The sequence below is a fragment of the Rissa tridactyla genome, chromosome 10 (assembly GCF_028500815.1).
Source record: "Rissa tridactyla isolate bRisTri1 chromosome 10, bRisTri1.patW.cur.20221130, whole genome shotgun sequence".
Classification (NCBI taxonomy): Eukaryota; Metazoa; Chordata; class Aves; order Charadriiformes; family Laridae; genus Rissa; species Rissa tridactyla.
This window is the reverse complement of record NC_071475.1, coordinates 16,948,339-16,960,802: the sequence shown is the minus strand read 5'-3', so window position 1 is coordinate 16,960,802 and position 12,464 is coordinate 16,948,339. Positions and strand designations below refer to the sequence as shown.

General features: G+C 63.9%; 1 protein-coding gene across 1 annotated transcript; it reads right to left on the bottom strand.

Moving 5' to 3' along the window:
• Positions 1–1,051: 1,051 nt before the first annotated feature.
• SEMA3G (semaphorin 3G) lies at positions 1,052–12,428 on the bottom strand. Its single transcript, XM_054216061.1, has 16 exons — positions 12,332–12,428; positions 8,459–8,619; positions 7,380–7,442; positions 5,708–5,827; positions 4,973–5,063; positions 4,746–4,862; positions 4,354–4,496; positions 4,160–4,274; positions 3,985–4,054; positions 3,634–3,778; positions 3,116–3,347; positions 2,903–2,994; positions 2,607–2,648; positions 2,205–2,430; positions 1,767–1,906; positions 1,052–1,663 (listed from the first exon to the last, which is right to left on the bottom strand). The coding sequence occupies exons 1-16, from the start codon at positions 12,417–12,419 to the stop codon at positions 1,196–1,198; spliced, it is 2,313 nt and encodes a 770-aa protein (XP_054072036.1). The 5' UTR covers positions 12,420–12,428; the 3' UTR covers positions 1,052–1,195.
• Positions 12,429–12,464: the final 36 nt, after the last annotated feature.

Sequence of the window (12,464 nt, the reverse complement as noted above, 5' to 3'; positions counted from 1 at the left end):
TTTGCGTGAGCTATTTAGGGGTTTTTAATTATTATTATTATTATTTTTCTTTCCCGTTCCTCTGCCTCTGAACAATACCCGTCCCGGCAGGGCTGCGGTTCACACCATTGTGTGGGGCAGCCCTGCCTCAGGAAGGGGGAGATCCTTATCACCCCAGGCTGACCGGGCGAGTGAGCTCATGTCGCAGGAGGAAAGCAAGCGAGCACCTTGCTGGCAGCCTGCGGGTGCTCTCCACCCACCTGGCCCCCAACCCCTGTGTCTGGGGGTGGCCCTGGGGGCTGGTTTAGCTCCACCAGCCCAGCATCAAGCCTCCCCAAACCAGCCTTGTCCCACCAGAAACACACCCAGGCTGGGGTGCAGCCCCCTGCCCGACTGTGCTGGGGCCACCTTCTGCATGTCCCTGGTCCCGCCTGGGCACAGCGACGGCGGTGGCATCAGTGCCTCTCCCGTGTTTACCCAGGAACGGGTCTAACCTGCCCGCAGCCATTTGCTTTCCTCCACGACCCTGCCCAGCCTAAAACGGTCTGTGGCTGGGGTGGGGACGGAGGCGAAGGTGGGGGCTGCACCCAGACACAGGCTGGCACCGCTAAGCGTGTCCTGGTGCCACAGGGAAGGCTGGAGGGAGCCCTGTCCCCCACGTGGGGTGGCACAGCATGGCTCTGGATCCTTAGGCACAGCAGATGACGGGGCTCATCCTGGGCACAGCGGCTTTTTGAGGTGATGGTCAGTTTTCCCCTCTGTGAGAGCCGGCATCATCTTTCCCAGGCCTCATGCTGGCGTGGAAAGAGCCTGAAGCCATCAGCCGCTCCCCGCGGCGCCGCGCTCGGCCTCTTTATTTGCAGAGAAAGCCAGCCAGCAAGCTCTCTGGGGTGATGGCACAGCCGTGGCACCGAGCGTGCCGAGCCCCAACCCGCCCCGCTGACCATGGCCCTGCACCCAGCACGGCACCCAGCTGTGGGGCTGATGCGTCCCACCACGCCAACCATTTCAGAGGTGACCCTGCAGCCACCGAGGGTGACAGGGACCTGCCCAGGAGCTGGCCCTGGCATCCCGTCCACCACAAATGGGGAAATGGAGGGGCTGGGCTGGCACTGCTGCAAGCCACCCACTAGGGCAGGGGTCCCCTGGGGCCACCAGCAGCATGGGGAGCTGGTCCTCACCCATGGCCACCCCATGTCCATTACCCTGCCCTCTCTTAACTGGCTGCCGCTTGCCGGGGCACGCGGCTCCTCTCGCTGTGGGATTTGGCCACCCGTCCCTTCTTGCCCACATCCATGCTGGCCAGGGCGTGCTTGGTCTGGGCCAGCTTGCTCTTGCGGTGGTGGGGGCGGCTGGTGCCGCACCAGAGGCGGGTGCAGTACTCCTCCACCCGCCGCAGGTTTTGGGAGCTGATGAGGTGCATGATGTCCTTGAACCAGGTTTTGGAAGCCTGTGGTGCCAGCCGGGGCTCAGGGCAAGGCGGGCGCAGGAGCTCATGCCCCCGCTCCTGGGGGAAGCTGTGTGCCAGCTGCTCACTGGTGATCACCTCCAAGGCTGTCTTGGCCACCGTCTGGGTGAAGCCATGCTCCAGCGTCTTGCAGTAGTAGATGCCAGTGTCATGGCGGTGCAGCTTGCGGAAGAGCAGCCCTTGCTCCGTTTGCAGGATACGCTCGTCCGTCTTTACCTGTCCGCCACCAAAATGTTGGCGGGGGGTGGGTCCAGGTTTGGCCCCACGTCCCTCCCGTGCCCTCGCAAGGGGAGCAAGGCAGGCGCAGGGGGAGCCTCACCTCATCCCGCTGTTCATCGGGGGGCCTCTGGACAAACCACTGCACGCTGGCCTGCGGGGACCGGGGGGTGCACTCCAGGAAGGTGCTGTTGTCCTCCACCCCATAAAGCACCTTCTCCTCAACGCTCTCAAAATCATCCACTGGGGCAAAGACAGACATGGGCTCACGGGGAGGGCAGAGCCAGGCTTCCACACACCTGGGTGTCAGCCTCCCACGGGTCACCGTATGGCTTCAGTCCCCTTTTCCCCTTCTCCCCATCCCCAACAGCACCCACCTTCTCTTGGGGCACCCCTTGGTCTACGGGATGGGGAGACGAGGGTGCCCCTGCCCACCTGGGATGGCTGCAAGCCCCTCTGTGTGCCAAGGGCCATGGATGCTGGGACATCTCGGGGCACCTGGACAAGACCCCAGCCCCGTGGGCTCTCCCCAGTCTCTCACCGGTTAGGTTCTGGTCCAGACACTGGTGCACAGGATTGCCATGGTGGGCATCCTGGCGGCGGTAGCGGCGCTTGCCAGAGGGCTGGTAGTGGGTGCAGGCGGTGCCGTCCCAGGCGCAGTAAGGATCCCTGGCCAGGCAGCATTCGGCACAGGCCGTGCCGTAGGTCTCGCACCGGTGCAGCCGTACCTGGGCCACCCCCAGGCTGGAGCCCACGTAGAGCGTTTGCTGGGGGGAACGGCACCAAGATGGTGATGCTGGCAGCCCCCACAGGCACGGCGCCTGGAGTCCCCAGCTGGGATCCCCACAAGGCAAGCACCATGAGAGGCTGGTGACATCAACTCAGTCCCTCCTGGTCACTTGCCCTGTCCCCAGCCCCGTGGCCAAGCCGTGTCCATACTCACACGCTTGACGGAGATCTCCATCTGGGTGATGGGCACAGGCGCCTGCAGGGGAGGTGAGCAGGTGTGAGGCTGGCGAAAACCTCGCCACGGAGAGCCCGGCTCATTCAGAGCTGCCAGAGCTTTGCGGGGGCACCGGGAATGTTTTTGGCGAGGGTGAACACAGCCACCAGTTGGCCTCTGCCCTCACAGCCCTGAGACCTCGCAGTGCCCAACAGTGCAGTGACAGCCCTGAGCCTCCATCCCCACGTGTGTCCACCTGAGCCCCCCTCCCTTGTATGCAGGGCAGCAAATGGCACCTTAAAAACCTGCAGTTCCTCCAGGACAACTTCCTCGGTCATGGCCAAGCTTGTCTTCTGCAGGACCACCACCTTCAGCACCGAGCCAGCGTCTGCAGGGAGGAGGAGGAGGAGGATGGAGGTGTGAGCACACTGTCATCACACACCCAGTGGCATGCCCACCGGCAGCCCCAGCGCCGGAGCTCCTTCCTGCATGCCGCTCCTGCCTCTCACCTGTCCCAAGGAAGAGGACATCGTGGTGCCCGTCCTCGGCTTCCACCCGGTCCACCACAAGCTGGCGCAGGCGGTGGGGCAGGTCGGTCTTCACTAGGAGTGGTCGGCGGTGCCTGGGGTACACAGGCTTGTACATGAGGGGGTGAGCGCGGGCGAAGTGCAGCACCTCGTCGGGGAAGTCCTTGGTGGTGCCGTACTGCCGCCGGGGCTGGTTGGTGGTCTTGCTGGGACACTGCAGGGATGAGAGGGGACCAGCTCATCCCAGCCCAGCCACCCCAGCACCCATCGCTCCTTCCCCCTCCATTGCCCTGCAGAGCTGGTTTGGGTCCCTCCCTGCATTCCAATTTGGGATCCATCTTCTCCACCCCTTTGCCAGTCCTTGGTCCCCAGCCATCCCAGGGTGGATCCCATAGGGAGCTCATCCCCGCAGGTGAGAAGATGGAGGATCAGCCCCATCACCCCCCTGGAAGAGCAATCAGAGGAGGGAAGGGGACCCAGAGGTCCGGGGAGTCGCTCACCACGCCTGGCCGTGGGTAGGGCACCCTGCCCTCATAGGGGCCCCACTGGTGGTGGGGGCTCTCCCGGTGGGCGAAGGGCCCGTTGAAGACCTCCCGGATGTCGGCCATGTGGTACACGCAGACGGCAGAGCCCTGGAAGACATGGCTGAAAGGGGACAGTGAATGGGGTGAGCAGAGCCATGCTCAGTGCTGGTAGCATCGGTGGGGGGCATGGGAGCGCCAACATCTCCGTACGGACCAGGGCAGAGCTGGCAGAGTTTGGGGAACAGCCAGCAGCCACGTGGTGATGGTGATGGGGCAGGTCATGGGTGGCTGCAGCTGGATGTCCCCAGATGGGGCTGGACCACCCACCTGATGGTGCTGAAGAGGGCGTAGATCTCTGGGCTCTTCCCATCCTTCGTCCTCAGCAAAAAGACATCCTCTGGGGATGAGACACCCAAGCTGTGGGGTTTCTCCTGGAAGCTCAGGAGCTTCCCGAAGCCACCAAGCAAGGGACTGACTGTGGTGAGGTTCCCAGCTCCCTTACCCAGCTCATCGAAGTGGGTGTCGATGCCACCGGGGCCAGGAACAGAGCACACTAGCCGGGCTTTGTTGAAGGTACTCCACTTGTTGACCAGCACCCTCTGTCCACCAGCATCATTCTGCAGGGACAGGGAGCATCACAGCCACCACTGTGACTTGGCACATCCCTGTCCTCTGCAGTCCGCACCAGCATCTTACCACACAGACCCGTGCCACCCGGCTGACAATGGTGTGCTCCTTGCTGTCTGCCTCCACCACCTTCTCCGTGAAGAAGAAGTAGGCTTTGTCGTTGTCCCGGTCATCGTTGTCTGGGATCAAGTGGGCTGCCACGAATTTGGGGTCTACAAGCAAGAGCCGGCCATGTCAGGTGGGGGGAGAGGGCACAACCACCACCTCCAGATCCCTGCACCCCATGGGGCTGGGTGCCAGCCAGGAGGACCCCCAGACCCTGCTGCCTGGTGGCTTTCCCTGCTTGTACCTGGCATGGGGGATGCCACACTGTGGCCAGCAGGTGCCCTGGCCACCACAAGGCTCACAGTCCCCGGCATTAGCCCAGCCGGGGGGATGGAGGGGCAGAGGGGAGCTGTTACCGTTGAGTAGGCGTTGGTCCACCTCAGTGCGCAGGGCAGAGCGGGTCCCCGTGCTGCGGAAGATGCCAGGATCACGGCCCAAGAAATCTGCAGTGAGGCCAGCGTACAGCTCCCCCCCTGGTGAAAACATCCCACCGCGGGGCTGAGAGCCAGCCCCGGCTGGCACGGGGACCGTCCCCGGTCCCGGCACCCCAAAGGCTCTCAGGTCCCCGAGGAAAATGACCCACCGATGACAGTGCTGGCAAAAGCGCGGCTGGGCTCGTGCGGGCACCTGCCCCGGCCGGTCTCCACGCTGGCGGGGTCCAGGCTGAAGGTGTGCTGGGCGAGGGGGAGCGGGCAGGTGACCCCCAGCCGTGCCCCCGGGCATGCAGGGGCTGGCGCTGGTCCCTGCCCAGCTCGCAGGCACCTTGCTGCAAACATCCACAGCCCCATCGCTCCCAAAGGGACCGTCTGGAAGCTTTTTAAAGCAATCTGATGCTATGAGGATGTGGAGCAACCGGAGGGACCCGCCAACCCCGCCACTTGCCCATCAGCCTGGCCAGAGGCATGGTGGCACGGGCGAGCTCCCGCAGCCCCCACGGCACCGGGCTGCGAGGGGGGAACGGGGGGCCCTGCCTTTCCACCCTGGCCAACCTGATTTATGAGCAGCAGGCAGGGAGAGGAGGGAATGCCACCCACGTTGCAGCCCCTGGCAGGACACCAGCCTCAGGGGACACGTCTGGAAAGGCGATGTCAGGCCAGAAAGGTTGGGGGGAACCGAGGATGGAGCAGCGCAAGGGCAAAGGGGCAACAGGGAGCTGGTTCCTGCCTCCCCACCAGTATTCGGCCTGGGGCAAACACATCCAGCATTCCCACGCCATCCCAAAGTCCCCCAGGAAGGGGGTGGAAGATGGGGATCTGCCTCCCAGGGGTGTCCCACCGGGGATGCTCAGGACGGGCTCCCCACCGCGGTGCTGCCCTACCTCGCCGCGGTGCCCCACGTAGACGAAGGCGCAGACAGGGTGGAAGGCGCCCGTCCCGCATACCAGCAAGTGTGTCCGGTTGTAGGGGTGCAGCACGCGGACGTAGTTGGCACAGTCGGTCTGGGGGGACAGCAGGGGAGGGAAGGGGTCGTGGGAGGCTCCATCCTTCACCCACACCCAGCTCCCTGCCTCTGCCTGGGGCCCTACAACGATGGGTGACCCCCAGCCCTGGCTCTCCAGGCTGCACCCAGGCTCTCTGCCTTCGCCCCGGTGCCAAGGGTGCAAGATGGCAGCTTGCACCCACTGGCAGGGCTGGCATGGACTTGATCCAGGTGGATCCCAGCCCATTGCAAAAGGATGGGGCTTTTTACCGGTCCTCCTGCCGCTGAGAGCATCCCCGGGGGAAGCCGTGTGCTCACCCCATCACGCAGCCCATCCCGGCCGGGGGAGCAGGGTCACCCACCCAGCAAGTGCCCGGCAGCAGCTCCTGCACCCAGCCCCCAGCCCCTGGGGACCCTCCTCTTCCTGGCACCCAGGACACGACCAGATGCAGGGATGTCCTTCCCTGTCGTGTTCCTGCTTGTGCCGGGAATGAAACAAAGGGAGGAAACGTGGGAGACGGAGACGGATGCCCATGGGCATTCTCAGCAGCCTCCAGGACAGCCCCGATCGCTGCTGTCTGGGATTGTCCCCTTCTACCGGGGACCCAGTAGCGATGACACCCCCAGGACCAGAGACCTGCCGCCTTGCACGGTCTCTCCTGGCAGGTCCCACTGGAAAAGCACTCCCACCCTTCTCCCGCTTGGGCACCACTACCCTTAGCTCAGCAGCTCCCCCCGTCCAGCACCAGCCCAGCCTGCCCCCCATCATCCCCCCTGCAGCGGGACGCGAGGCCCCTTGTCTGCTGGGAACACCGCCACCGAGCTGCCCCGGGGGTTCCCAGCCTCCCCACTGTTTATTTTCCCTTTGCAAAGAGCCTCTAAAATAGCAAGTTGAAAAAAAAAAATATATACGTTCAAGAAAAATAAAAAGTCGAGCCTGCCCTGGCTTGGATCTGTCGGTGAGAGCTTGTAAAATAAACAGGCAGAGCGGGACGGGGACTCCCGGGAGCAATCCGTCTGGCCGGGGGAGCCTCGGGGACTTTCTCCCCGCCATAGTCCTGTTTCGTATCGGGGCAGGGGGGACGCAAGGAGGTGTAAGGTTTGGGGAGCGAGGTCACCAAACCTGAGCAAGCTGCAGATTTCCCACTGCCAGGGACAGGGGGCCAGACCGCGTCGCTGGTCTCCGGGGCACAGCACCGGGCTCTCGGTTCCTCCCAGCTCGGGTCTCCAAGCCCGGCTATCGCTGCCCGCTCGGTGCAGCCGCCTTTGGGGACACACTGGTCACTGCTCTGCGGCCGTGGGGCTGAGCAGAGCCCCGTAGATGAGGTTTCCAGAGCCCAGTGCAAGCATCTCACGCAGGCAGGCTTGGTCACCAACTCCCTGCCTCAGTTTCCCTTGTGCACCAGGACAGCCCCTTGCTCTGCCCCAGCACTAACTGTGCTGCGACCCCCATGGGGCCATCCCCGGCAGGATGACACAGCACAGCCCCGGCACGGAGGGAGCCAGCCGGCACCAGGGCACAAGGGGACCCCTCGCAGCTCAGGGCAGAGCATGCACGGGGAGAGACTCACCCCTGCGTCCTTCCCCTTCCGAAAACACTCCTCCGTCTGTCCAGGGAGGGGCGGCCAGTAGATCTGAAACACAAAGGACCTGTTGGAGCAGGGAGGGGGGACAGCAGGGACCCAGCCTTGCAAATACATGTCCCCAGGCTGCCGGTGGCATGGTGGTGGAGAGAGCGACCCAGAGAGGGACCTACAGCTCCCCAGAGCCCACCCAGGGCTTCCTCCTGGGGAGATGCACCTCGGCAGTCACAGCCCGCCGCTGGGCTGGATTTGGGGACTCCCGCTGAGGATGGCCAAAGCTGGCCTTGGCAGGGGGGGACTTTTGGGTGGCCTGGGGAAAGGGTGCTGGGGGACAGCAGGGAGCGATGGAGCCCAAGCCCCCCCAGCCTTTGGCGGCTCTCAGACCAAGGGCAGCTTGAGTACACAAGCCCTTGACCCTGTTGCGGTGACCCAACGCGCCGAGGGGCACTTCATTTCCTTCTCCACTTTCCTCGGCTAGAAACGGCCCAGAGCCATGTTTAAACAACAGGGAGTTGAAGAGGAGAGGGTGAAGGAGGAGGGGAACCAGTGCTCAGCATCGTCGCTCTGACCCGTCACCTCTCCCACCGAGCAGCTAGGAGAGGTCTGGGGGCTTTGCCAGCTGAGCCCTGGAACAGCTCGTTGCAATGATGGATGCGTTTAGCTCCTTGTCTCTGCAGGCACTCAGCTGTATATTTGGCTTGTGAAGGGGATGCCTGGATAGGGATGGGGAGCACCCGCTCTCCTGATGGCAGCTTTTTAGGAAAGCAGGGTCTGAGATCCCACTCAGCACCCAGGGCTCATGCGTGGGCTGTGCCACCGGCTGCCAACGGCGACTAATTGCTGGCTAATTGCCCCGCTGCCACCATGGCCAGCCCTCCCTTGCCAGGCAACACAAGTTTTCAGATGCATTTCAGGGCGCTTGGGATGGGGACATCCCCAGGGCAGGTCCTGCTTCAGGGTGGCTTCACCTGGCTTGGCTGGGCACCATCTGCTCAGAGGGGCGAGAGGTGCCGGGGGTGGGCAGGGTGGGGATGGAGACCTCAAGGTGCTCGCAGGACCCGGCTCACCTCCTTGGCGTCCGTGCTGGCCCTGTCCAGGAGCAGGGAGTAGAGAACATCCTTGCCCCCGATGAAGAGCCGGTCACGGTACTCATCCAGGTACAGGGAGCTGAAGCCCAGGAAGCCTCGGTGGCCAAAGAAGACGACAGAGCGGTTGGTGCCCAAAAGCTCTGCCAGGGAGGGAGGGAAGCGTCAGGAGGAGCCATCCCAGCCCCAAAGACCTGCGGGGTGTCATCAGCACCGCTCACCCCAAATGTCCCCTCCCGGCCATGGGCACAAGTGCTTGCCTCGAGCCTGGGAGATGTCCCACTCCCCAGCAGCCCCCACCATGTCCCCCCATGTGTCCCCCGGATGTCAGCCCACAGCCCACCCTGCCGGGACAGCACAGCCCCGTGGCCCTGAGCTGTCACCCAACGCAAGGACAGGAGGGAAAAGGGATGGATTATGTCCCACAGCTAAGTGCCCTCTCACACCCCTGGGAGACCCCCCAGGGCTCAGCCCTCAGAGGATGCTGCAGCAAAGGGCCAGCAGGATCCCGAGCAAGTTTGCCCCCAGCAAGCTCTGGCTGAACCACCCCGGGCTCCTGCCATGGCCGTGACGCAGCGAGTCGGGGTGGGCGAGAGCCCGGCAAAGCCTGTTCCTGCCGTCGGCCCCTGGCTGGGCTCGTGCGGAGACCTGGGGGGTGGCAAGAGCAGACATGGGGTGGGCACAAAGCGGGTCCTGCCCACCCCGGGTGCCAGCCAGGGACACAATAGCAGGCACCCAGCCAGTGCCATGGGGAAACCGGCACACAAAGGCCACTGCTGACGCTGCCACCAGACCTCACTGTCGGGGAGGTTTCCTCCCCGCCACGGCACAGGGATGGAGCCTGGGGAAAGGCACCGGCACAGGGACACTGCATCCCTGGGATGGACATCGCATCCCAAAGCGACAGGATCTGATGGTTAAGGCTCCCAAAGCAAGTCCAAGCCCGAATTCTGTGGGACACTGAAGGGACCCTCATGGTGACACCGCCACGGGGGCAGTGGCGCAACTGGCTCCTGGTGGGAAATGACTTTCAGGGTCAGCGAGCTGAAAACCCCGGCACGGTGGCGCCCACCCAGCTGCCACAGAGGGAGAGGGCAAGAGGGAGCGTCTCAGCTTCACCAGGCTCTGAAATGCTGTCCCAGCCACTGTACTGACCCCGGGACAGGCCACTGCAACCACTGGGTGGAGGAGGAGGAAGACAAAGCGCCTTTGATAAGCACAGTCACGTCCCCAGACACCCTCTGCCGAGGAAGGCTGCCAGCCGTCACTGCTGACCCCAGGGAAACCCCCAGCCCGAGCATCCCCCACGCATGTCCCCATCAGAGAGGAAGTGGCACTGGGACAAGCCCAGCTGCCAGCAGCCCAGGACACTGGGGTACCAAGCCCTACTCTTGCTGCGGGGACATTTGTCACCTCCAGCGAGGAGGTGGCCAGTGGCACAATGCCCCCATCCTGGTGGCCCCTCTTCTGGGACCTGCAAGGGAGACAGTGTCCATCCCTGGGGGGAGGATGGCCACTTCCACCCCATCACACACAGCTCCCACCCCTGCCAAGTTGCTCAAGGGCAGTCCCAGTGCCCTAACTGGTGATGCTGGTGGCATGGAGGGATACAGCCCCAGCAGCTCCATGCTCAGCGGGAAGACCCCTGTGCCTACAAGCAGAGCTGGCACTGGGGGACCCTCCAGCCCCATCTCCCCGGGGGGTACCCTCCTCCTCGTTCCGCCCCCCAGCATCTTGTGTCCTCCTATATCACCGGGCCCAGCCCAGGAAAACGCTGTCGTCTCCTTCTATTCTTGCGCTGCAATAATATTTTCCCAGCTCAGAATAACATTGGCAAAGTCATCGGGCTCCTTTTATTGTTTCAGGCAAGGCTTCCCCCTCTCCCCCAGCCCCGACAAATTCCTCCTGTGCCTCGGGTTACACAGCCCTGGGGGTCCTTCCCCTTCCCTGGCTTCATCTCCCCAGGGAGCAGCACCCTGCCATGCTCCATCCATTCCCAGCAGGCCTTTACCCCCCAGGGTGGAGGTCCCATGGAAGGACCCCCCCCAAGCACCGCTGCAGCGGGACAAGGGTCCCCTGGGAGAGGCAGCAGAGGGCTCGGGGCTGTGCTGCAATCCTCCTGGTGCACGCAGCAGCAAAACGCTCTTTCCCCTCGTACAGGAGCGGCTGCTGCAAGTCAAAGCGGAAGGAGAAGAGCGGCTTGAATTAAGAGGGAGAGCTGGGGACGCAGCCACCCCTGCACCCACAGCATGACGCCTTCCCCTATGGCTCCCCCCCCGCCAAACGTCACCCCGCAGCCAGAGCCACCAGCCACGCACAGCCCGAGCCGTCGAGCCAAGCGCAAGCAGCTTCAGTTCACCCCAGTTTTCATTTCAGAGGCTTCTAATGGTTTTAATTGAAATTTTCATTTTCTTTTTCTTCCCCCCAGGGAGAAGGCGGTGGCAGAATTTGTTTCATGGGAATTTTCAGTTTCTGCTTCCAATTTGGAAGAGGAACAGAATAATCAGCCTAAGAAGGGGGAAAAACAAAAAAAACTTCAAAAGATTGCTCCGCGGGAGGCCAAGGAGCCTGCCCAGCCCCAGGGAGCCCCTCACACCTGGGGAACGGCATGGGCGGATGGCGGACCTCGGGCTGGAGCAGAACAGATGCTGAGCCAGACCTGAGCCCCACAGCCAGGCTCTGCTGGGACACCAAACCTCCCAGCCCTGCTGCCGAGCCCAACCAGAGGACACCGATCCCACCACGGGGCAGAGCCATCCCGGGTGCCTGTTGCCTCCCAGGGTACACGGGGCCACTGCGTGCCTCAGTTTCCCCCTTTCAACACGGAGTCAGCCCCTGAGGCCACCTGCTCTGCCCCAGGACGGAGCCAGGGACGCAGACAGCCCGTGCTCCAGGGCCGGGGGACCCCCAACCCAGGCAGCACAAGGGGATACAACAGCTTTCCCCCGGCACAGGGAAGTGCCCCGGCAGATCCCGGGGCTTTCCAAGAGCTGGGCTGCTCCAGGCATTTCCCCTCTTTGGGAAGGGGGAAGATATGCATTATGCAATTTGTTTAATTTTAAGAGGTTTTTTTAGAGCAGGTTCAGTGCTTTTAGGCAAGAAGTGGGAGACTGGGACGCTCTGGACTCCTCTGTCAAGTTTGGCTGGAAGCAGCCCGTGGATTAAGCTGGCGGAGTGGGGGATGCAGCGAGCCAGAGCGGGATCAGAGGGAGAGTTTTAATTAAAACCAAGCACTCCCAGCCCCAAGGGCCCCCCTGGCACCCCACCACCCGCCACCCCAGCGTGGTGGGGCTCAGCACCCAGGGGACCTGCCGGGCAGCTGGGGGGGGTCTGCCTGGCTCCCACCCCCGGCAGCGGGCGGGATGCTGAGCACGCCCGGGGACGCCCAGGGGAGCACCCACGCACCGCAGCACCCACCCGACGCACATGCCGGTGCCAGAACATGGTCGTGCCTCAGTTTCCCCACACTCCACGTGGGAGGCGATCCCCCATGGGAGCCCGGAGACACATCCTCCCCCGCTCCCCCTATCACCCGGCTCCCCACCTTCCTCCTCCTCGGACCCCCCGCCACCACGTCCCGCGTGGGGAACGGGAGAGTGCCGAGCAGCCACCCACCGAAATCCCAGACCGACCCTCCAGCGCAAGGTGGGCCCCCCCGCCCCGGCAAAAAAAAAAAAAAACCACAAAAAAACCCATAAACCCGCACTTTGGGCGCAGCTGAGGCTCCCCAGGCCCCCACCCCGCCCCCATGGCGGGGGGAACGGAGGACACCCCGATGTGGGCAGGCACCCCACACACACCCCACGCCTCCCCCACCGCCACCCCCCCGCAGCAGGTGCCCCCGGCCCGTCTCACCGCGGTAGGGCAGGCGGAGCCGCGGCACGCTGTGCCCCGCCGCCAGCAGCGCAGCCCCCAGGCAGCACACCCACACCGACACCCGCATCCCGCCGCCGCTCCCGGGGCTGCCGGTGGCACCCAGCCTTTATGG

Bases quoted from the DNA above. Each gene is read 5' to 3' on its own strand.
- SEMA3G (XM_054216061.1), bottom strand. From the start codon at position 12,419: ATGCGGGTGTCGGTGTGGGTGTGCTGCCTGGGGGCTGCGCTGCTGGCG. The intron at 2,995-3,115 runs GTGAGAGGCAGG...TCCTCCCTGCAG, and splicing joins TGTCCTCTTCCTTGGGACAG to ACGCTGGCTCGGTGCTGAAG. The intron at 1,907-2,204 runs GTGAGAGACTGG...TCTTTGCCCCAG, and splicing joins TCTGGACCAGAACCTAACCG to TGGATGATTTTGAGAGCGTT.